The sequence below is a fragment of the Salvia hispanica genome, chromosome 3 (genome assembly GCF_029641045.1).
Source record: "Salvia hispanica isolate PSC_SH4W2 chromosome 3, Shi_PSC_v1, whole genome shotgun sequence".
Lineage (NCBI taxonomy): Eukaryota > Viridiplantae > Streptophyta > Magnoliopsida > Lamiales > Lamiaceae > Salvia > Salvia hispanica.
The window spans coordinates 9,497,809-9,522,624 of record NC_142694.1 but is presented as its reverse complement, the minus strand read 5'-3'; the positions used below and the strand labels follow the sequence as shown (position 1 = coordinate 9,522,624).

At 35.6% G+C, this 24,816-nt stretch overlaps 4 protein-coding genes, 1 non-coding gene and 1 pseudogene across 6 annotated transcripts; 3 read left to right on the top strand and 3 right to left on the bottom strand.

Annotated features, from left to right (window-relative positions):
• The first annotated feature begins 976 nt into the window (after positions 1–976).
• LOC125212423 (VQ motif-containing protein 4 pseudogene) lies at positions 977–1,914 on the top strand (annotated as a pseudogene).
• Positions 1,915–5,092: 3,178 nt separating this feature from the next.
• Positions 5,093–5,172, bottom strand: TRNAL-UAG (transfer RNA leucine (anticodon UAG)). Its single transcript has one exon. It is a non-coding gene; the product is annotated as a tRNA-Leu (tRNA).
• A 150-nt stretch (positions 5,173–5,322) lies between these two features.
• Positions 5,323–8,343, bottom strand: LOC125212252 (protein ORANGE-LIKE, chloroplastic-like). Of its 2 annotated transcripts, none has more exons than XM_048112360.2 (8): positions 8,028–8,343; positions 7,745–7,862; positions 7,562–7,669; positions 7,161–7,247; positions 6,950–7,026; positions 6,707–6,834; positions 6,160–6,293; positions 5,323–5,652 (listed from the first exon to the last, which is right to left on the bottom strand). In XM_048112360.2, the coding sequence occupies exons 1-8, from the start codon at positions 8,207–8,209 to the stop codon at positions 5,575–5,577; spliced, it is 912 nt and encodes a 303-aa protein (XP_047968317.1). In that variant the 5' UTR covers positions 8,210–8,343; the 3' UTR covers positions 5,323–5,574. The 2 variants fall into 2 exon arrangements, with proteins under 2 accessions (XP_047968317.1, XP_047968318.1); XM_048112361.2 differs by having other exon boundaries at positions 7,745–7,859.
• Positions 8,344–8,648: 305 nt separating this feature from the next.
• On the bottom strand, positions 8,649–14,152 carry LOC125209106 (signal recognition particle subunit SRP54, chloroplastic-like). Its single transcript, XM_048108715.2, has 15 exons — positions 13,924–14,152; positions 13,716–13,851; positions 13,310–13,377; positions 13,130–13,231; positions 12,682–12,834; positions 12,485–12,562; positions 11,406–11,531; positions 11,214–11,316; positions 10,900–11,000; positions 10,309–10,446; positions 10,073–10,216; positions 9,857–9,932; positions 9,471–9,556; positions 9,256–9,381; positions 8,649–9,137 (listed from the first exon to the last, which is right to left on the bottom strand). The coding sequence occupies exons 1-15, from the start codon at positions 14,068–14,070 to the stop codon at positions 9,033–9,035; spliced, it is 1,689 nt and encodes a 562-aa protein (XP_047964672.1). The 5' UTR covers positions 14,071–14,152; the 3' UTR covers positions 8,649–9,032.
• Positions 14,153–17,338: 3,186 nt separating this feature from the next.
• Positions 17,339–18,282, top strand: LOC125211687 (uncharacterized). Its single transcript, XM_048111585.2, has 2 exons — positions 17,339–17,515; positions 17,579–18,282. Exons 1-2 carry the CDS (start codon positions 17,396–17,398, stop codon positions 18,164–18,166), a joined length of 708 nt encoding a protein of 235 aa, XP_047967542.1. The 5' UTR covers positions 17,339–17,395; the 3' UTR covers positions 18,167–18,282.
• A 4,789-nt stretch (positions 18,283–23,071) lies between these two features.
• On the top strand, positions 23,072–24,747 carry LOC125212909 (uncharacterized). Its single transcript, XM_048113203.2, has 2 exons — positions 23,072–23,330; positions 23,754–24,747. Exon 2 carries the CDS (start codon positions 23,760–23,762, stop codon positions 24,447–24,449), a length of 690 nt encoding a protein of 229 aa, XP_047969160.1. The 5' UTR covers positions 23,072–23,330; positions 23,754–23,759; the 3' UTR covers positions 24,450–24,747.
• The last annotated feature ends 69 nt before the right edge of the window (positions 24,748–24,816 follow it).

The window sequence follows — 24,816 nt, the reverse complement described above, 5'->3', positions numbered from 1 at the left end:
TTATCTGTGAGTGACTGAGTGGTAAAGTAGGTGTTACGATGAAAATTATGACTGAGTAATAGAGAAGATAAATTGGTTGAAAGGGACAGCAATTAATTAGTGCAGCATTGTATACAAAGTCTTAAACAGTGAGGCAAATGTAGTAGTCTTGACGGTCAGCATTGAAAGCGCCATTTAGAGTCAATGACAAATTTTTGAAACTTGTTTTGACATTTTCCTCTCCTTCCAAATTTTTAATTATTCATTTTATTATTTCCCCACTACCTTCCTCTGAAATTCCATTTACCGCAAATAATACTCTGGCTCCAGTTGTATTTTCTGTGATTTTATCAATTTATTGCAATGTTTAAACATCTTATCAATAACTCTAAGAAAGTTCAATTTTCGATATTATAACATCAACGTATTATTCGAAAATATACATGTAACAAAGTGCACCACGTCAAAATTAACAATATCCGACCATCCTAAACGTTGATAACTTATTTACCTTATTCAACTTATCCTTGTTTTGCTCGTGAAACAACATTTCCCCTTCAATTACTTATGAAAAATATTGTTTGTGAATTGTGCCCATATGTTTTTGTGCCCATCATTTAGTAGTTCTAACTGAATTTAGGATAGATTGCTGGAAACAATCATGAATCAAAGTCAAATTGTAGTTAAAACCGCAAGTGTATAAACTAAAAATCATTTGGAAAACAACAAAATTTTGATTTATTCACAATTATTCCAAAACGATTTTATTTGCCTACATCCACCAAACATCTTGGCCGTGAAATGATTGAAAATCAATCCAAAATTTATATTTTTCCTAAACTGATTTTACCGAATTTAAGCATGAATTTTTTATCCTGTTTTGAGAAATAGAAAAATACAAATCTTAAAGTTGACGCTGTAAGTACGGTTAGGGTGTGTTTGAAATGAGCTCAAAAAAGGATTCTTACCAACCAGAAAAAGTTACACTCCAGTGATGCAATAACACACAACCTAATCCCAAATTAAATCCTCCTCTCTCACTCTCTCTGTTAAATATCTTCTCCTCCATAACAGAGTAACAGCAACCCCTCTCTCTCTCCGTAAGCTAGGAAAAAATACAAATACAAAGCCACTAAAATGGAGAACTCTTCCCTAATTCAAGAATCCCAAATCCCCAGCCCCACCGCCAATCCCCTCCGCCACCGCCCCTCCTCCATCCCCATCACAAGATCCGACCCGAACAACCCCTACCCGACCACCTTCGTCCAGGCCGACACCTCCTCCTTCAAGCAGGTCGTCCAAATGCTCACGGGCTCCACCGAATCAAATCCAACCCGCAGCCCGATTCCGCCCATGAAGACCGGCCCGCGAAAGGACAAGCTGTACGAGCGCAGGAACAGCCTCAAGAACTTCAAGATCAGCCCGCTCGCCCCGGGCTTCCTAGCGGGCTACTCGGGCTCGCCCCGACCCGCCACGCCCGAGTCCCTCTCCCCGAGCATCCTCGATTTTCCGTCGCTCACGCTCAGCCCCGTCACGCCCCTCATACCCGACCCGTTCAATCGCGGGGCGAGCAACTTGAACACCTCGGCCGAGGACAAGGCAATTAAAGAAAAAGGGTTTTATTTCCACCCATCGCCGGTTAATACTCCCCGGGATTCGGAGCCCCGCCTTTTGCCATTGTTTCCGGTCACTTCACCCAGAGTTGCCGATTCTTGAGTGAGTTCTTGTTTTTTTTTTCAATCAATTTTCATTAAATTGGTAGCTGTGTTTCGATATGTCATGTACCATTCATTCTCATGTTGTATAATCAATCACAAAGATTTGATTTTGGGATGAATCCATGGAAAAAATTTGGAGGAAGAGTAAATTTAAATTAAACTCATCTCATGTATGATGTGTAATTAATTAATGGATTTATCTTTCTTTCTTAATTAATTGCTTGCCCGCCTTTTTCAAACTTCTTTTATTCTCTCGAGATATTAATTAGGCTTATTTTTCTACGCATGTTCAAGAAAGTCGTCGAGGCGACTGACATTGTTGCTGATACGAAACTTTATTAGGGAATTAAAAAATAAAATAAAAATAAAAATTGGGCACATGATTAGAGGAAAAAGAAAGGGTATTTGTTGAGTGGGGTTTAACCAAAATGGATTAGCTGTCAGCGAAAGAGTGAAAGGAGGGGGAAAGGAATCTTGACTCATTTGTTGCATCTCCTATGTGGGGTGGGACGAAGATGCCGATTTTGACATCGAGGTTTTACTATGTGCTTATCATCAAAATGTTACTACTCCTTTGTCCTCTATAATTAATGAGACAATGATGCCAAGCTTCTTGACTTCTACTCATTTTTGGCCTACATTTTAAATTTCACGGGTAAAGTAGGAAATAAATTCGACAAATTATAGTAAGTTGACGATGATATCAACATGAAACGGTCTTTTTATTTGTTGTGGCATTCAATTTGAATTGAATTCTTTGAAGGTTTCTTGGCCGTTGATGGAGAAATGCATGACTTTGGCTAAGGCTTTTACATGTTGGAATTAATGGTGGTTTTTTTAGTAAAACATGCAAATTAAAGGGGTGAGGGATGGTCCCAAAAATGTAGTTGATCGTTGAAATTGGGTAGGATACTTTAAATTCAACTTTTGAAAAAAAAATGGAGTGGGGGAGAAGATGATGATGTTTCTTTATTTTTGTGTGTCCGAAACGCACTCAAGGATCTTTTTTGACTATAGAGGTGATTGAATAGTGGGAGGGAGAAAAGTGTGACTTGTTGTGATGATTCAAGCCAAGAAATAGATCATCAAATAATTAAAAGGGACAGCCAGTTTGAATGTAGGAAAAGCAAGAAAACAAGGCGGTCTTTCTGTGTTTTAGCTTTCCTTGGTTTGTTGTGCTTGTGGGTCCACTTTTCTTTCTTGCTTCTTCAACGATATTACTAATCCAATGTGGGTGGAGTTTGGGATGTCACTAATTCTCCAAACGATAGTAATCCAAATAGTAGTAGTAGTGCTATTGATGGAGTTTCGGTTTTCATTTTGAATAAGACTATGACTGAAAATTTCTAACTCGATAGTATTTTAATTCGATTAGCCTGCAATTTAAATAGGGCTGATCTGAATCCCAAATCGACTGGTTCGTTGGATTAGCCCTATTGTCTCTTCGTTCACCTTGTTTAGAAATTAATTTGATAAACTACACAAAAATAAGATATAATTAACTTTAGTCTATATGTATAATATATACACATTATTTTTTTTAATATAATACAATAACAAATAAACAAGTTGGAAAATTTAAGTTCAATATAAGAATTATTCTTAATTCCAAATTATATTTTGAAATTTATCGAAATATGTTTATATTTTTCATTTTAGTTTTACAAATTTTAAGTTATAATCACCTATTTTTTTAAAATAACTGTTTATAAACGATATGAGTTTTAACGCACGATTGGTTAAGTAAAAAAGAGAGAGATTGAAAAAACAAAGTGATTGAAATATTGTTAGTGGAAAAATAATGTCTTACCTGAAAAAAAAATATTCTTAAATAGAAAATGCATAATTTTAATGGACACACCACCATAAAAATAGTTGTTGATTTTAAAGAAAGGAAGGATTATTTTTTAACATGCCAATATTCATTATAATTCTTATATATTAAATCATATGATTACTGAATATATATAACATTATTTTGATCTAATGTCGTATTTTTTAATTTTTATAATACTAATACTTAAATGTGTTTAAGTTTATGTTTGTTATATGATTAGTATATTTATTTTTTGTTATATATTAAGTACTATGTAAAATTCTTAGTGTGATTAGCATATTGAACTAGTCTCAAATTGGTAGGTTGAAAGTTAGGATTGTAAATATAATAAAATTTCAACCTAATTGGTGTATACCTAATTAATTTACCATGAGTAGGACTGGTCCATAATCTGATAAGTTGTCTTCATTGATATGCCTATATAGAATAAAGTTTTATTAATATGACAGGATAAAACACAATAAATTCTTCCTTACTAAACTGCTATGGAATCTTAATTTGAATCACTCATTGAAGTTAAAACGAAATATCAATAGCGCTATTACTAAATATCAAAAGAAAAATATTCGTGTGCCATTGTTCGCGGATAACATTTGAGAAGCAAACTACTAAAATGCAAGTAAAATAGTAGTATGTAATTATCTGAATTAGAAGTTCTTATGATGAGTTGTAGAGAAAATGCCTAAGATTATTGATTGGCAACGAGGTAGGTCATTACTTTTACGGCATCCACTACCCTGTCTCAAGACCACAACTCCATAACCCTGCAGGCCACAAACATTAAATTGCACTATTCACAACTATCAACTATTTTAGTCGTAAAATTGAAAACGTTGAGCAATTATAATACGAAAAAATAGTTGTACGAAGATATATGAAGTATCAAATTTTGAAAAATCCATATTGTAATGTGGAGCGTTTTTTCCACCCAATTAAAAAGATATTATGTGAATATAGGTCGAACATGACCCCAAAACTCATCTCAGTATTTCTTATAACCTCGGTTCACACATATAGGTCGTGAGCACGGAGACTGAGGGGTCGGCGACTGATAGAAGACATTTTCCGGTGATTCTTGGAGGTCGACGGTGGGGTTATAAGGATTTAAAATCTTTAATGATAACTGGGATAAGCTTTGTAGTAGTATGTACAAAGATTATTACTAGAATAGGTTATGGTGAAGAAAAAGTTGAATCATGCATTGAGAATATTAGTTATGGACAAAAAAGTTACAACCGAAAAAGAAGAAATCTTTAACTTTGCAACAAAGATTATATAGATTCTCATTCAGAAATACTAAGTACTAAGTTTTTAGGAATGCAACTTATATTATTTTTATATAATTATGTTTATCATTTTTAATATATTTTTTCAATAAATTTTGAGATATAATTTCTCAATGCACTCTCGATCAAAAATCATTTTTGGTATATAATCATATACCAAATGCAAGTGTACATGATTGAATAAGAGAAATCCAAACTGAAGAGGAGAAATTAAAATTGACTTTGCATTAATAGTCTGACATTATTATTTAAATTTCTAAAATAAAAAAAATTGACAGCTGTGGGATTTGAACCCACGCCCTTTCGGACCAGAGCCTAAATCTGGCGCCTTAGACCACTCGGCCAAACTGTCGTTGTTAATAGCAATGCATAATTTTTCATATAAAAAGGTTTTATTTTAACGCTGGATTCTGTCAAATACTAGGTGTTAAAATTGATGCGAACACTCAATCCTTTGAGGCTGAGGATTGTAATAAATAAATAAATAAAATAGAATAGGTAATTTGGAATAAATCGCGCGGTACACACGAGGTAGCATTTGTTAAATATAATTGTCGTTCGTTTGAGGACGTCCACGCTCCTTACAACTCTTTTCATAACAAACATAATATACAACGTTCGATAATACAACATCACATTGTAGAAATATGATCAATGGGGTCAGCTGAGCTTGATATTATTTCAAACAAGACAGTTGGGGTCGAGGTACTAGAATTGATCCAATCAATCTAAGCGGCCTAGCCGCCCTTTCCCTCTAGTCGAATGGTTCAATGCGAGGGTCATGCTCACTAGCCATTATCATCCCGGTGCAAAGACAGGTGGGGCACATTACCTATAATCAAACCAAAAACTAATCAGTAGAAAAAAACTCAGCAAACTCACATCACTACATCAGTTCAATCTATCCAAGAATTCTATTCCTTTCACAAAGGAATACAACAATACAAAAGTGAATAAAAACCCAAACCACGCAAACTCACATCAACCAATTTTTAATTATCCTAACTTCCACATGTGTTTCAATGTTAAAAAGGCTACATCACATTGAAACCATCAAGTTTCATCCTGAGATTTGTTTGCATTGTGGTAACATTAGATATGGCATAGAAGGTCATTTCTATAGCATCAAAAGCTAAATCATTAAATATAAGTGAATTAGTACTAGCAGTGGATAAGGAAATAGTGTAAATCTTTTCCAAAGAAAGCGAAAGAGTCGCATGATATCCATCTAAAAAGATTTCTTTTGCTTGATTTTATTCTTTGTTCTTTTTTCCAAACTGTATAGATCATAAACCAGCCGGAGAGGTGATGCATATGATAGAATCACATAATTAAATACCTTTCCAGAACCAGAGCAATTTTGACACCTTCTAGTAGTTGGTGCATTCAACGGACGATCAGTAGCGCTTGTCACAATGGGTTCAATGGACACACACAAACCGCTTGCTGAACAGCGGGCACATGACAAGTAACCTATCCAAAAATATAAGAAAGGATGAAACATTATCTATGAAATCAGTCAAGAAAAGGCTTGGACCACAAAACTTCAAGTATGCAAAAGATTACGAAGTAATGGTGTAGTTTGAGTCTACAGATTTCTCAAACTAGAAAATATTCGTTAGATCTGTAATATAAGTAGTTATCTTCAAATTAGGCCAACCGGAGAGAAAAGATCGAAGGCCTAACTATCATAAAGATAAACTGTTTCAACATTTCTTTACTAGTTTCAAATGCAACAAGAGAAACTCTTAAGATACCAAGTATTAGTGCACAAAGTTGACGACTTTGCTATGTTGGAATGCGTAGCATTAAGTATGGCACTAACAAGAAAGTCGTGATTTAAGCGTTCCTAGTTTTGGGATTGATAATTTAATGTAAATAATTACCAGTTCCATGACAATATTTGCATCTTTTCTTCTCTTGCTGCTCGACATTGTTAATCTCTAGCAGCATCAACGCTGAAATAACCCCCACCGCCCCACCTGAGAACGAGGCTACAATAGGATCTACCTGACTGGAACAATCAGAGCAATTGCTAAATTATTCCATGCAAAATCAGGTTTAGCTCAAGAGTGACAATATTGTGATAACAAGAACAGTTTTGGTTTAAAACTTAAGCATTCGTGTACCTTAGTTGCATAGGCAAATGCATTTTGCTTATAAAGTCTTCGTACGAAGTTCCTCCTATACCCAATTTTAGCTCAAGCTACAATGTAAAAAGATTTGATATTTTCAGTTCATCCCTTTGAACTATACACAGAATCCCCATAATTTCTTGCATCGATCATAAGTAACAAAACAGGCAGAAACATTTACGGAATGCTGCTAATAGAAACTTACAGTTGGTGCAATGAGACCCCCAAACACAATAATTCCAGATATGAACGAAAAGCTTGTCAAATACAGCTGCTTCAGTGTCTTTGGGGTCTATTTCAAGAGAATGGATAACCGTGTTAGGTACTACTGCACAAGATATTCAAAAATACGACGCAACACAACTGAATTGGTAAGATGTTTTCCTTTCGACCAATAGGTTGGGGATTCAAGTCACCTCAAGAAAAGTACTATAGGATATTCAGAAAATATGGTAACATCATGAAAAAGAACGTAGAACAAAATAACAATTGAACCGGGAAAAATATGAGTATGTTATAAATGTCTTGTGCCTCCGCGAAAGGAAGTCCCACAAGAAACAAGTAATTAAAGAATGAAGATGAGCTGAAGTTCATGAGGAGAGTTACCAGATGAGGAAGAAATGGAATTGATGATGGCATATCCGGCATCTCATGTTCATCATCAGGCTCCCATTTCATGCTTTTAATGCGTTGTTGAACTCTCAGCCTCCTCAACTTGAGTGAAAGAAACAGATAAATATTACTAGTACTATTGAAAAGAAATAGATTGATTAGGGGGAGCTTACTTACTTCTTCCATAAGAAGAAAAATTTTATTGCGTCGGCTTTTAATGCTGTCTTGGATCTCCTGCAGCTGCATCTGAACAAAATCCTGAACAGTCTCTGGCCCTTCTATAATGCAGAAACTGCTGCAGCTAAAAAAAATTAATCTTAGCCATACAACATCAGCCAATTACAAGAATTATCCACTAATGCATAAACTATTAATATTCTCAAAGCAATTCAGAAATGAAATTCCGCAGAAACAATTCTCAACCCAATTGATAGTATATAAAATTAAAAGAAGAATTAACCTCGCGGCGCTGTCTCCAGGAGCGGTGGAGGCATCATTTGGAGAAGATGAAGATGCAATGAGCTTGGTTCTAGAGCAGGAGAAGAAGAGGCGTTTTGGATATGCGGAGAAGATGAGGGGTTTGCCGGAAAAGTTAAGCTTGTAGTTGTAAGAATGGGGCAGGGGAGAATAGAAAGACGCCATAATGCTTTAGCAGCTCATCCAATTCTTAGATAGAGAAAGAGAGGTCGGCGTGGACAGGGGATGGGCGAGTTTGATGAATTTGTCTGAAACCACTGAAGACATTCATGGAATTCTTTAAGGTATCTTTTAACTGGAAAAACTACTCGTCATCCTACCTTCCTAAATATTTAAATCTCCATATTTTAAATATTAATGATATTTAAATGTCCATACTTTACACATTAACAATTATTTAGTTCCAAGTTTTGGACTCCAAATTAACAAATCAGTTCAAACGTTTGTTGTCCTAAACTCATAATAGACATTTTAACAGGAAGTGCAAATTAACAAATTAATAGTATTAAATCACCTGTAAGGTATAGAATTAATAGTACTATATCTCTTTCTATCCTCATGAGATTTGAGTATGTCAACAGTTTCATTTTATCTAGTTAAGGCAAGACAAAAAAATTTACTCATTTTATACAACACACTTACAAATTGGAGAGAAATATGCATGCATCAGTCACAAATTACTACTACAATATACTAATTGAGAGTGAAAAGAGAAAACGAGATATGCTACAAGAGGAAGAGTCTAAACAAAGCATGGTATGTTCTTTCCGGTGATAGAAATGCTGTTCACGTAGCTGGGAGACAGCACCATATTGTTAGACACGAGCATTCCCTCCTACTAGAGATAGTCTGCTTATGTTGTTGAATTATGTTTCCTCCAGCAACAACAGTTGACATTTGACAGCCATTTTCTTGTTAATAATAGCAGGAAAGTCTTGAATAGCAGACTTTGTGATGAACTGTTGAATTTGAAACAAAGAGTTGCATATTAATTCTTATCCCCAAAGCCACGAGCAATAGCGCTTGCAGCCAAGTCTGAAAATTGCTTCCTCGAGTCTGCTCTTTTCTTTCTTCTTGCTGTGCCAGGGGGAGGCTGAAAGTTACGAGAAAAAGGGCCACACATCACAAGAAATTAGAGAAACTTCGGAAATCAAAATTGATATGGCAAAAATGGTCACAAAGACACAAATAAAGCAAACAAACATGATCACCTTCTGTTCTGCCCTCATGGCCTGCTCAAGGTTGCTCATTGAAGGAAGCGACCCACCTTCCATAATATTCATCAAGTTCTTCATTCGTACACGCATTTGGAAAATTTGAGCAACAAGTTCACTCACCTAAAAAAGAATGCAGACAGTCACAAAAAAGATATGTATGGGAGAGAGTAATATCATTTCGAGCTACCAACTTATCCCTCCATATACACCTGCTGCTCTGTTTTTCCAGATTCTTGAGCGACTCGTTTCCTCCTTTCAGGCGATTCCGCCAATAGTTCTGGTTTTTCCCTCTCCTCTGCATTGAGATGACTAAAATCAGATACAGCCCTCCACCATCAGAGGCAGCATGCACCAGGAACTCAACAATTCAATCAACACCATTTATTTTAACAATGAAATCTAGCTTGATTAATGGGAGCATAAGAGAATTTAGAAAGATGCTTAAGTTTCAATAATCTGGCCACTTAATATTCTTAGAAGACACATAAATCAGCCAAGATGCTCTACACTTCCTTGTGATTGTGTAAAAGGAGGATGTTGGAAGAAAGAATGTAAACAATATTAAGTCTTGGTAAAAGGAAGAGAGGTAAATTACCTGGGGTCATTGCTTCTATCATGGACTCCATTAATTGCAAATTCTTTTCTGCATCTCGAATTTGTGCGGGAGTAACCTATTTGAATACCATTAATTTGGAGATTGTTTATGATCCTAAAATGCCTTATAGAAACTTATATTATCTCTAAACATATCTTTGCATTTGATGAACATGGATAAATATTTACTGGACTTGTCTCACTTGCTTCCTAGTACCTTTCCCATGCCCGGAATCATTCCAATTACACGAGACATTGAGCCCATCCGTGCAACTGTACGAGTTTGCTTCAGGAGGTCATTGAAATCAAATTTTGCACTCATTATCTTCTTCTGCAAGTCTTCCGCCTCTTCTTGTCGTATCTACCCAATTCATCAGAAGCCGAGTAATGATTTTACGGTATAAATAAGACGTACATATATACAGTTCAGATGATGGAGAATATGGTACTCACAACTTCTTGGGCTTTCTCCACAAAAGATAAAACATCACCCATTCCTAAGATACGTCCGGCCATGCGATCTGGATAGAAAGGTTCAAGGTCGTCCATACGCTCCCCCCTTCCCACGAGCTTAATTGGCTTCCCCGATACCTATATCAGGTCCATGCCCATTGGTAATTAAACTTTCATACCAAAAAAAATCTCCAAGTACTCTTGCACCAATGTATACAAAGTACACAAAATTGAAAATCAAGAACAACATCTCTAGACAACAAGTAGCAGAAATGAGGTTGGTAAATTTGCTTGGATTCAGCAATGGCTGAAAATCTACACATACAAGAACAACTTGCTCATATATGTAATCATAAACAAAAATACTCAAAATCCTCTACTTCTTTAAAACTTCAATTCAAGGGGTTTTAATCCAAGGCATGTCTATTATTAAAACAAGAATTTCCCACCAAAAACACTCTATATCACGACAAAGCAAAATGTTACATCTCTTAGAAAGTTCAGTTAACCTCGGCTTACATATGTCAAATCTTAGAATGAGAATGAAAATGCAATATGGGAAGGAAGCTACAAGAGGTAGAGATCTCTGACCTCTTTTACACTCAAGGCTGCTCCGCCTCTAGAATCCCCATCTAGCTTTGACAAAATTGCACCAGTAATTCCAATTTCAACATTGAATGTTGTGACCAATGCTAAATAACAGAAAAGGAAACTATAAGTAAAATAAATTTTCTTTCTTATAGCAGGAAACGCTGCATTTGATCGCTTAAGTAACTGTCAAACCATGATTCTTAAAAATTATCAGCATGATACGGAGAAAGCACATTCTATGATGGGAGTTCAAGAGGAAAATTCAGATAGATAAGTACATAAAAGGTAGTACTCCTGTTAAAGACTATATATACCAGCAGCTTCTTGTCCTGTCATTGCATCCACAACAAGCAAAACCTCGGTGGGATCTAGTACTTTTTTAACATCTTTCAGTTCATCCATCATAGCTTTATCTATCTGACAAGAAAAAAAGTTTTCTTATTGGTTGAAAGAAGAATACTTGGTCATAAGTTCAAAATATCATGGCTAAAGAGCGGGAGTCTTACCTGAAGTCTTCCAGCAGTATCCATTATAACTACATCTACATTCTTCTTCCTGGCCTCTGCCAATCCTTGCCTTGCTATTTCGGCAGGTTTAACATCTGTTCCAGCTGCATAAACTGGAACCCCGACCTTTTCAAAGCTTACATGTCAGTATTGAATCAAGTCAGGAGAACGACTATAAGGATAAGAGACAACAAATTAATTTACTTAAAGATACAATATTGAATATAGCTAGCCAACATGTTACAGAGTATACGTTTCCAGTGATGTTATGACATATTTTAGCATACTTACACATTCACGCAGGACACTCATTACAAACCAGAAGACTCACTCAGATTCAAGTGGTAGGCTTGCAATAGAGGCTTTGAGGGAAAAACTCTACAAACAGTTCATACTATTCTTTGTGGGGAAAAACTGGTCAAAATAAGATACTAACAAATATCTTCATGAATCATGCATGCCTAACTTCACTTCAGATAAGCTTTTAGTCCCATATCAAGCAATCATATATGTACACATTCAACCAAATATTTAAGGGCAAGAATTGTTGTTTAGCTGGTGAACTATATGGGACCAGCATTTATTTTAAAGTTTTCAGGTGGGATGGATGTGGTTAATCAGAGATAGAGTCGCAACTAATGAGATAATTGAATATTTCAAGTTAACATGAACTCGGACAGGATAAAAACACTGACATCCAATCTTCAATGTTAATTCACTTAATTATTTATGTCATTCATCTAAATGCATTGAGCATATAAATGCCATCTTATCATGTGTAAACTATCATTGATATCTCATTTGACAGTTTTAGTAAGTTATATATTGTCAAACATCAACATACCAGCTAGCTGTGTATTATTAGGCTATCTGATGCTCAACGAATACATGAGATATAATGCAATGATTTGAAAGGCCTTCTCAAGATACACAAATGCATCCACATTATCACCTCAGCTTAATTTGACCTCATTCTCATTTCAAAATGTACTATTTTATGTTAAAGGAGATGATGACCTATATTATTGACACAGAATTTAACACTAACATTGGAATCTTAAACTCGGAAAGAAAGCTACCTGTTCACCCAGAATAACCAGCTGGTCGATAGCAGCAGGTCTATATACATCCCCGGCAATTAGCATGCAACTCTTCCCCTGTTGATCATATCATTATAGCTCAAGCAAGGTCAGTTCAAAGGCAAACATAATTTAGACTGTAAAAATTTGGAGGGAGGAGAAGTCTGCTAGAAGAAATATAAATTCAAGATGATCACCAGCTTTTTCAGATATAAAGCTAGTTTTGCACTGATAGTTGTCTTTCCAACTCCTTGCAACCCAGCCAACAATATGACAGTTGGCTTGGTTTTTGAAAAGACCAGCTCAGAAACTTCTCCTCCCATTAGTTTTACTAGCTCATCACTAACTATCTGCATAGGTTACAGAAATATAATGATCATTTAAGGGTATTGTTCAACATCATGAAATTTTCTCTACAATTTTCTCCAAATAACACATAAATATCAACAAACAACTTCAACCAAAGCAAGGGCCTATATGCATATGAAAGTTCATAAAAAACCTACAATATGTATTTTGACTATAAAAACTATGACTTTCCAATACAAATAATATAATGTAAGTGCACTTGAAAATGAAGAAATAAGAAATGACTAACTCAATATACTATGCAAGACCAACTATGGCAGTAATTAACAAATATACCTTCACTAATTGTTGATCTGGTTTTACTCCTCGGATTAATCCAGTGCCAACAGCTCGATCGCTAACCGCCTGCACAAATCTTCTAACAACAGGAAGGCTGACCTGCCAACAATGAATAAAATGTATGTGGGACACAGATTGGAAATCACAATGTAATTATCAAACAAAAAATAAGTTTACATCTGCTTCCAGAAGAGCTCTTCTAATGTCTCTCATAGGTTCCACAATGTTTTCCTTGGTCAAGACTTCTGTATATCAGAAACGTCAGAAACAAGATTAGTTAAACATGGCAAATCCCTGCATCTAGCTTCCTAGAATTGACAAAGCACAAAATCATCACTTCATAACATTAAAAAAAGTGGAGCTTATTTCTGCTTGAGACCTTATGCACTAGTTATTGCAGTTGCCTAGGTGATTAGATCAACTCTAGTTGTTGTTATACACTTGCTACATGAGACCTAAGGCTTAATACAAGAAACGTGGTTTGTATACTTATGCATCTATACATGATTAGCTGATGAATACTCCAGCTGAATATGTAAAAACAGCATGAACAAATCAGGAAAAATAGAAATAAGCGAGAAACCTTCTCCCTTGAGCTTGTTCCAAGCGGATTCTAGGCCGCTGGTGAGCTGCCCAAACATCTCCGCTCTCACAACGCCTCGCATTTCCCTTCTCTGAACGGCGCTGCTCCTAGAGTTTATAACACCCCACACCTCTCTCTAAATCATCAAATATAAATAAATTAACAGTCAACAAACAATGAGTAGAGTCGAGGAAGCAGCAAAACCCACCGCGAAGGAGTTGCCGGCGGAGAATGAGAGCGATTGCGGCGAACCGTAGCTCCTGGGGAATAGGGAGCTGCGGAGTGGAAATTGCGAAATTTGGAGTGAGGTTGAAGCCGGGAAATGGCGGGAAGCAACGCCGGAGATCACCTCCATGATTGCAGCTTTCAAGAGAGATTCTGTTATCCGCTATTTTATCTCATCTCATCTTTTTTTCTTTTTCCATCTTGAACAACCTTTAATTTTGCATTAAACTAAATTTATATAATCTGTTTATACTACTACTCAATAAATAAACAACCTTTAATTTTGCATTAAACTAAATTTATATAATCTGTTTATACTACTACTCAATAAATAAACAACCTTTAATTTTGCATTAAACTAAATTTATATAATCTGTTTATACTACTACTCAATAAATAAACAACCTTTAATTTTGCATTAAACTAAATTTATATAATCTGTTTATACTACTACTCAATAAATAAACAACCTTTAATTTTGCATTAAACTAAATTTATATAATCTGTTTATACTACTACTCAATAAATAAACAACCTTTAATTTTGCATTAAACTAAATTTATATACCTCTTGTTATTTACAAAGTGCTTGTATATAATCTAAACTTATAGTCCAAAATCGAATGAATTAGAGTCATAGCTAAAAATTAACACATAAAGAGAGCCTGAAAGTAACACCAAAATATTTTAGTTTTAATCTCTCCTGTTATCGTTAAAGGTCTCATATTTCCGTATTTGGACGGTCTTTAATAAATATCCCAATTCACTTTTTCCACTTTTAGTAAAAGGATGCAACATTCCATTAATTTATTCTAATCACAATTATTATAAAATTTTTATATAAAAGTGAGGTCCATGTTTTACTAACTTTCCCCTCCCAGTTACCTTCACAAAGTCAGATAATTTTTTAAAACTCGCACTAATCAAATATAAAATATTTAATGGGACTAGAGGGAATATGCTTTATTAATTTATTACATAAAATGAAATTGATAATATTAGTGCGTACTGTTGATACGAGTAGATTTTGCCAAAAGCTAGAATGTGCAAATAGTAACGAACATTTTGTCAAAAGCATATATGATATGATAATACAAATAAAATGATGGTTGGAATCGTGTTTGGGCAATGGACTTTGACCAATATAAATATGATGAGACATTTAATTTTGAAAAATTAAATGCAATAGCGACGATCTACTTTTGAAATAGATGTCCGTAGTATATTCATTTTCTATAAATCGATTCCCGGTGAGTGAGAAATTATAAATTAAAGTTTGTCACAGTGGTGAACTATAAAGAAGCTATTAGGTAAAACCAATAGATTAATTAAAAGAGTTAATTATCCCACATTGGTGAAGAGAACCTTATTAAATATTGATTTAATAAGATGAATTATTACGTGTAATAATTATAGTGGACGGGTGCTAAAAGGTTCACGAAGGACCCCGACGCATAGCGGGTGACAAAAGGTCCCCGATGGACCTCGACGCATCGTGTGAATAAAAGGTTCACAATGAACCCCGTCGTGTAGCGTGTCCAGATGCATCAGTCTCCTCTAGCTCCCGTAACGGCTAGTAACCCCGGCGGTTACAGTCAAGCCATTATGTGTGATGGTCGTTGACTCCATCAATACCTCATGAGTGGACTTGGCCTATAAATAGGTATACATCCATTGCATTCTCTACACACAACATGAGACACAACAAGATTGCATATAATTTTGCATAGTCTTCCATCGAAGCTTTGCCCTCGCCATCATCCAGTTCATCGGAGCTTGTTATGTTTGCGGTGCAAGATTGCATATCATTTTGCATAGCTCTCCCTCTCTTTGCATAGTCTTCCATCAAAGCTCTGCCCTCGCCATCATCCAGTTCGCCGAAGCTTGTTATGTTTGCGGTGCTGCAACGAACAAGACGAAACCGTTTTATCTTTGGGGACGACACGCCAATCCGAGAGCACTACCGGGGCGTATCTCGTCTTGCGGAAAGAGGACTCCTTGACTCGGCTAATATCTTTACGGTTTATAGTTTCGATTATTGTTCTTTGTTATTTCAATTCTTGTACTTTTATCTTCGTTCTTCATTTGGGTTATATTACGCCCGGTTAGTGTATCTTTGTATCACAGAGTTAATTATTCAAAGAAGAAATCCAACAATGACTACAATAACAAACTACTGCCTTCTTTCTCCATTAATTGTTCACTTTTATCATTTTCCGTCCTTTATTAATTATCCACTTACATTCTTTGTCTCACATTTCACTAACTTATTCCACTCACATTTTATTATAAAACAAATACATAAAAATGAGATTCATATTCCATTAACTTTTTAAATTACTTTGCTTTTCATTTCTTAAAATTCGTGCTAGGATTTTATTATAACTGAGTCATCTATAAAATTCTTCATTTCCTCTGTTTTAGAAAAGAAATGAAATTAAGTGTTTTAAACGAGTAATCTAAAATTACGTTTTGATTGAGTTAGAAAACTGAAGAGATTGTGGCGGAGCTGCTGTGACTTTTGGAGAGAGTCACACCCACTCCACCCGTTTTCAATGGTCATACGCAGTGCAGTCCACTGAGATCTGCTTCCACCTCTGCCACTCTGCTAATAGTTTGTTTGTGTAAATATTCTCTTCACTGCTAATAGTTTGTTTGTGTAAATATTCTCTTCAGACGTCCGAACGCCTTTCAAATTTGTCCTTTTTATCTTCTTCTAATTGAGAGAGAAGAAGAAACGACAGATAATAGAGGGGAAAAGAATATCCTATTTTCAACCATCACATATAGATTAATAGAACACAACGGATATAAATACTTGTATTTACATGCATAGATTTCATTATGTGCTAATATTATTTATTGTATGTTGAACTTATAAATATCAAATCTCATCCTTACACTTTTCACATGTAATCTGGTTATTATATAGCAATTAATATCTAGATATTATCTAGGTTTATATCCATTATTTTCTATTATACTGTACCACTATTCTCTAGATATAAGTAACAGAATATCTAGATAATTTTAATAAAATTATATAGATATAGAATTTTTTTAAATATAGGTATTAGAGAATTTTGGAATAAGTAAAAATATTAAATATACTTAATTATTTAAGAATAGAAATTATTTTTATTTTGATTAGTATTTAATTAACTAATAAACTCACGCTTACTGCGTTGCTAAGTATCTGATTAACCTTTAATTGAATTCCAAACCTCAATTACATGCACTGAAAAATACGGTAAAAGAGAGGTTAAATAAATAGAGGATGAGGATAAGTGTTTCCAAGATAGCATGTTAATATGCACGTGGCAGCTCACAATACAGGTGTCCAACTGTTGCTCCGCCACCTTCCTCCGCCATTGAACTCAAACCTTATAATATAACTATCCCCCTCTCCACCATTCTCCAACCCCAAATCAAATTTGAAGTAAAATCAAATCAAACATGGCAGCACTGAAGAACGTTTTTCTCAGCCTCTCCAAGTCGTCGGAGCTCTCCCAATCCCTCCCCCTCCGCCCCACCGTCTCCCGCGTCTGCTTCGCCGCCGCTTCCAGACACCAACAGGTACTACTACACTCTCACTCTCCATTTATCAAATCCTTCACTCACACGAAACCGCGTCTCAAGGGTCGAAACATGGCGGGCGAGGCCGGCCGCAAAGAGTACACCCCCTACAACGACGAGGAGCCGCGGGACGAGGTGAGGGAGACCATGGACAAGGCCAAGGAAAAGACCCAAGAGATGAAGGACAGAGCCAAGGAGAGCGCCAACGAGACCGCCGACTCTGTAAAAGAGAGGGCGCAGCAGATGAACGACAAAACCAAGGAAAATCTAGGATCCATGGCGGATAAGGCCTACGAGATGAGGGAGAAGACTGCCGACGCTGCAGGAAGCGTCGCCGACAAGACCAAGCGGCAGGCGCACGAGGCGACGGACAAGGTGAAGGGCGCTGCGGACAAGACGAAGGAGTACGCGCAGGGGGCCAAGGAGAAAGTGGCGGATGCGGCCAAGGGCGCGTGGGGGGCGGCCAAGGAGACCACGCAGAAGATCAAGGAGACGGTGGTGGGGAAGTCGGATGAGGATGACTTGGATGATTATATAGAGGATCACGTGAAGAAGCCCGCCCGGGAGCACCGGGGTGAGAAGGTCATGGATGAGGATGTGGTGGACGCGAGGCGGCGTCGCGCGGACGAACACGACCGTGGCAAGCTTTGATTTTCTGGTTAGAGCGACTATAAGCATCGAATAATTTTATGTAAACGATCCATGTATGTTTCTTCTATAGATGCGGTCTAAGCGTTTCAATTAATACAGTATACTTTTTGGGTTAATAGTTTGAATACCCTTAAAAATCACAAAAATTGCTTGGTTTTTGTTGTGATCGAGACGAGGGCCTCATTTGAGAGTTGAATTTATGAAATTGATGTTCTAAAGATTAAACTTGAGGTAATCAAGTATGAGATGTTAAAAAGGTTGAACTTTAGAAAATATGAGTGAAATGTGAATAAATGTTTTTTGAGGAAAGAAAATGATTTAATTATCTTGAATAGAATTCAATTTTAGAAAATGTATCTTGAATACAATTCAATTTATCTTTAGAAAAATAAAATATTAGGGAGAACTAAAATATGAAAGGAAGCGCCAGTTCAATAATTTCTAGAAATAAAGTATTAAGGAAGAATAAATAAAAACATGAAAAAGCGAAGTATAATATGAATAAGAATAATGTACTTTTTAAATAAAATGAAACTGTTTTGAATAATAATTCAATCATCTTTAGAAAATAAAGATTGAATAAATATTAGTAGAGATAAAAGTGTAATTCAAAAGAAATATAAGTAAGAGTAAAGTTAAAAAAAAATTTTAATTATTTTAGGATATTTTAAAAAGAAATATAATTTAATTCTCTTGAGATTCCTAATAGCGGACGGACTAAAATAGTAAATCGGAATTCCTAAAATAAGTAAATCGGAACTCCTATTAGCAAAAAAATAGTAGTAAATCGGAACTCCTATTAGCAAGAAAATAGTAGTAAATCGGAACTCTTATTAGCTGATGGATGGAGTAATTTTTATTTAAACCTCTTCAAATATAGCTGATTTATTCTTTAATGATTAATGACCCAGTATTTTTCTTAAGACGGGATGTGAGCAAAATGAATTATGGTAACAGAGAATTTACTTCTCTTTGTAATTGGGCCACTCCATATTGTGGGCTTCGTGGGCTTATAACTAGTCCAATTAGCTAACTTAAGCAAAACTCAAATTGAAAAGCAGACGAAAAACAAGATGTTATGGTTGGAAAATAAAGTGTGCATATAATGTGGAGTTTTGGAAGATTTCTATTTTTGATGACATGTTTATAGTTTCGTAATGTAATTGTGAATGCAGCAATTGGAAAATAAAGTAAATATATATAGGGATGCGATAGAATGATAACCCAGATTACATATTGCATGGCAATGTATACATTTCATTAAAGCATTGAAATATGGCTTACACATCTGGCTAGAGAGTTGCTCCATCCCAATCCATCTTTTTCGCACAAAGTGCACACTGCCTTGAGCAGCCTACGTCCTCTCGACCCTATCGACCACCTTTGCAAGTAACATTTCCATCCCATACATCTTTGCCTCCAATTTCCATTCCAAGGCTGCTGCCTCAGTAGTTTGGCTTCTTTTCCATTGTGGATCATCGTATTCATGAGTGGCCTCCACCAGCCTTTGAATCAAAGCTCTCATTCAATGTTGACTCTCATCCTTGAGAACTGGCCTCCGCTTGATGAGTTCATCAAATGCTTGTTCTCGAAAGTCATTCCTTGATAGAAGGTTTGGAGCAACTCCCCCTTATAGTAAGTAATTATAATGTACGGAGTATATTTGTGGTTGATTGTTAGTATTACTGAAAAATGCATCAATGGAGTGTGATATCAATGTTATAATTGTTGATATATGTTAGCTATACTTTAATTGTCATCATCTAACAATATTGCACCACTCGAACTCCCGAGTTTGCATTCTTTTATATATTAATTAATTAAAATATAAATACATTAATTAAAGTTCAAAATTCTAGGATGTAACTATGTTGTTTGTAACTTCAGCTGCAGTAAAATTAATTACATGGCATTTAAATATTTATTTTAATCCAAAAAACTCCAGTACATTCGAATTTGAAGTTATAAGAGAAATGCGGCATTAGCCTATAGCCCTATACTATTTTATTTATATATCTAGATTAATCACCAAAAGTGAAAAATACCTTATGGTCTTAAATTTGTAAGAAACTGAGCATAAATGCAATTTTCATAAAATAGGAGAAAGCAAAACTTTATTAATTTTGGGGACCCAAGAAAACACAGTGTAAATTCTAGGGATTGCAATAGTCCGGTCCAAAATAATAAAGTCAAATTAGAATCTATATTAATCCATATAAGATGAATGAAATTATACGCACTCACCAATGGGTCATAGAGTAGTTGGCAGCGCGGAGCTGTGGTGATCTAGAGGTCACAGGTTTAAATTATGCCACCTGCAGGAAGACTTTCGACTTTACTTCGCAAACCTGGTCGAACAAAATTAGTCGGATTTCATCAAAGACGTTAGACCAAAACAAAATTACACGAGTACACAATTTTACAAACCAAAGTTCATGGACCAGTGAAAATAAATAACTTGAAAGTACAATTACATTTTTATTGGAGAAAAGTTGCAATTTTACGGACATTGGTGAAAATTTTGATGATGACCCTAGTAGCATCTACAATTATTTACATCAAATTCAAATTCATTTTAACGTAAATATCATGCAAATAATGATTGTACACCAATTATTTTTCACTAAATTTAAATTTAAAAGAATATTTTTATCCATTTATTTTTATATTCCAAAATTTGAAAAAGTGATCTGAGTATTCTTTGTTCAAAAATCTAGAATGACATAGGTTTTGTAGTATTATTATCTATTTGCTTATTCTATTTTAGATATTAGAATACCAGAATATGGTCTAAACTAGTACTCCTACTACTATAGTTGTAAGCCATATTTATGTATTAGTGACACCTGAATCAGCTACAACATGGTCAATAGGGAGCTGCAAGAGAGATGAGTACTGCTATAATATTTTATTTTTCCACTTAATCACAACTGATATTAGGAAAATATTCTTTTAATAATAAATCTAGTCATCTTTCATTATAAAACTCCACGATGAAACTTTATATTGATAATAGATTAGTTTTAGAATAAAAGGCATAGTTTTCAAATTAAATTACTGATATTCTATATTAATACCAATTCAATCAATTATGCAAGTTAAATTTTTTTTTTTTGAAATAAAACAATAATATAATTATTGATTTTTAACATAACCAAAATTGCAAATTGATTTGACATGAACCATAAAAAAACGCGCTTTTTTCATTTTGGGATGTCTACCGAGAAAAGATACTTTTACTTTATTATTTTTATTAAGTAGCCCCAATGCTCCACTAATTCATATTACACTAACATTTTACTATAACATTAATATATGAAAATGAGACCATATTCCACTAATTTTTTTTATCCATTTCAAAAAATTTCTTAAAACCGAGTCAAATTGTGCCTTTTATTAACGGACGAAGACAATATAATTTTTTAATAATAGAAATAAGGTTATTAATGTTATGCGAAAAAGTATGTGGCTCTAAGGAAAAAGTAGAAATGAGTCAATTAGAGTGTGCGTAAAAATAAGAAATTGTAATAAATAACGGAAAAAAGTGGAAATATAAGACCGAATAAATCTCTCCAACTCATCCAATCTACGACTAACGCGGTAAACAGCTGCACCGCTATATTACTCCTATTTGCAAAATAATTTTTCAATTTGCCATTTCAGCACGCCCCTGGTTTAGAGTTTTATTTTATTTTAAGTAAGTGGATTTCACACTCCACTAAAAATATTACTTAAAAAAGTAAATTCTATATTATATTTATTTTTTTCACTCATTTTTTTTACATTTTTTAAAACACGCATAAAATCAGAATATATATTTAATTTGTGGACTACTTCCTTAATTATAATATGCATGTACTATAATACCCACAATAAATTTAAATTATTGAATAACATGGGGCTCATGTTCCATAGTGTACATGTAATTTTATTGTTGAAAAAAATCCTACTACTTTTATCGTAAAATAGTTGATACAGTACATTTTTTGAGCATAGGATTTTAAGAAATTAATGCGTTAAAAATTAAAGTAAAAGAAATAAAATACGAGAGTGAAAGAAAGAGTAAAGTATCAGTTAAATACAAATTTGCGGGGGAAAAAATGACCCAGTTACTTTGAAATATCTAAAAACGAAATATGACTCAACTAACTTGAGAGGGACGGAGAATTTTAATACTATTTCTCTTGTCCTAAACAAAAGTTACTTCCTTCGTCCCCTATTATGTGTCTCAATTTTCCATTTTGGTTGGTCTCATATTAATTTTTCCATTTCATTTTTACCACTTTTGGTAGTGGAGCTCATATTCCTCTAACTCAATTTCACTTACATTTTATTATAAAAAGTAAAACTCACGTTCCACTGACCTTTTCGTCCTACTTTCTATTATATTTCTTAATATTCGTGTCGAGTCAAAGCGGAACATATATTGGGAAGGAAGGGAGTATTGCATTTTAGAATTTTAGCTCATTCAAATAATAGAAACTTTGATTCAAATTATTATGAACATTAAGTAGTAACTAAATTCCATTGATTCATTACATTTAAATTTCATTATTAAATTAATATAAAAATAACATTTTTATTCTATACAGAGTAGTATTTCTCAAAATTCATGCAAAAATAAATTTATAGACGATGGTAAAAGTATGTAGTAAAATATGTACAAAAAGCAGTCACCGGAAAATTAGTATACACGTTCATACCTCACCGGAGTAGTTAATAAGGAAAATTTAGAGATCAAGTTATGATAATTTTGATATAATGAGAATCTGCAATATTCATTTTCATATTCAACACATAACATTTGATAACAGGATATATTCGATACACAATTTAGTCCAAGGGCCGTCCACAAAATAAATAAATTAATTTATTAAATTAGTCAGTTAATTTAGTTGAGAAGAAATTATCGGAAAATTTAGGAGAATTCCGACGAACCCAAGTGATGTCAGTACAATTGAATTTCCACACAAAAAGCTTAAAGTAAAGTATGAGAGAGAGAATAGTTGATTAATTATCTTTATCGTAAGAGCAAGACAATAAAGCTGCAACAGCCACCACTCCGCCACAACAAGGCAGCGGAGCCGCCGGCCGCCCGCAATCTCTCTGCAGGGTGGGTGGTCCCCCCCTCTCTCTTCTTCCTCAACTGACATTCTGATCTGAGGTTAGTCAATTTCATGAATCCATCCAATTATCATCGCTCTTTCAATTGTTAACAAATCCTCAAAATTATGCAATTTCATTAATTATCAAGAAAGAGGGAGACGTCCGTACAAAGGCGCCCCTCTTTTATATTCTCTCCTTTTTCGTAAGTGTTAAGCTGAAGAGTGAAAAAAGAGATTTTTACATTTTTACCTTTTTGTGTTTGGAAAGAGAAATATTCATAAATTTGGTTTGCCCTTTGTATAGTAGAGGATAAGGCAAACCCTTGTCAGGTAGAGGAAGAATTAAAGCTCATGCACGATTCTCCTAATCCCAACAAACAAATCGGGATTGAATTCATATCTCTTCCGTTGAATAATCTCCTCATGCACTCAATCCCCTCTCTATATAATTCCCCTCTCACATTATTCACTTTCACCCACAGTCAAATATGGAGCAGCAGCGCCCGGATCAGCCCCCCCGCCTCAAGCCGCCGGAGATGCTGCCTCCCCCGCCCCAGAAGTGCCCGCGCTGCGACTCCTCCAACACCAAATTCTGCTACTACAACAACTACAGCCTCTCCCAGCCCCGCTACTTCTGCAAGTCCTGCCGCCGCTACTGGACCCACGGCGGAACCCTACGAAACGTCCCCGTCGGCGGCGGCTGCCGCAAGACCAAGCGCCCCCGCCCCTCCTCCTCCTCCTCCTCCCCCGCCGAGATTCAGCCCGTCCTCGCCGCGATCCCACCTCAAACCCTGGCTGCCTTGAGCGCCGCTTTCCCTCCTCCGGCCGGGCCCAACTACTACCGAGGCCCCACCTTCCTCTCCACCCTCGCCTCCATGCAACCCGGATTCAACCAGGGCGCCGCCGCGCGCGGCCAATACAATGCTGTCACTCTCCGACCCCCGGCGCCGCAGCACCAATTCCCTCTTCAGAACAATCAGTACAGCTTCCCATCAGACAGCCTGACTAATCCGGCTGCGCGCGCTCCTTGGCCTCAAACCTTCATCAACGCCGCGCCACCCACCGCAACGACCTCCTCCTCCCCCGGGACAAGCTTGAGCTTCTGGAGCGGCGATGGCGACAGCGATGACCTGGCGGGGCCTTCCTTCGACGCGGGGTTCGATCCATCCTCCCCGTGAATTTTGGATGTGTTCTTCGATTTCATTTGCATGCGGCGTGTGTGTCTTTTCTCTTTCGTTATATTTTCAAATTGAGTTTTTGGGTTTTGTTTTTCTTGAAAAAAAAAAATAGATGGGTGTTTTAGGTTGCAAACATTTACTAGTAGCAAGATTGGATGTTTCTTGAGTATACAAAATGTTGTAATTTCACCATCTTATAGAGATTCAGAATAAGTTGGGTTAGGTTTGCTTGTTCAACTTTTTGATCAAAAGTTTATTGAGTTTAATGGTAATGCCTTTTGCTTTTCCGTTGCTTTAATTCAGTTTTGACAATTTAGAATGCTACTTTATCACTTGTGAGAGAGCATGAAGGGAGTGAGATTATTGG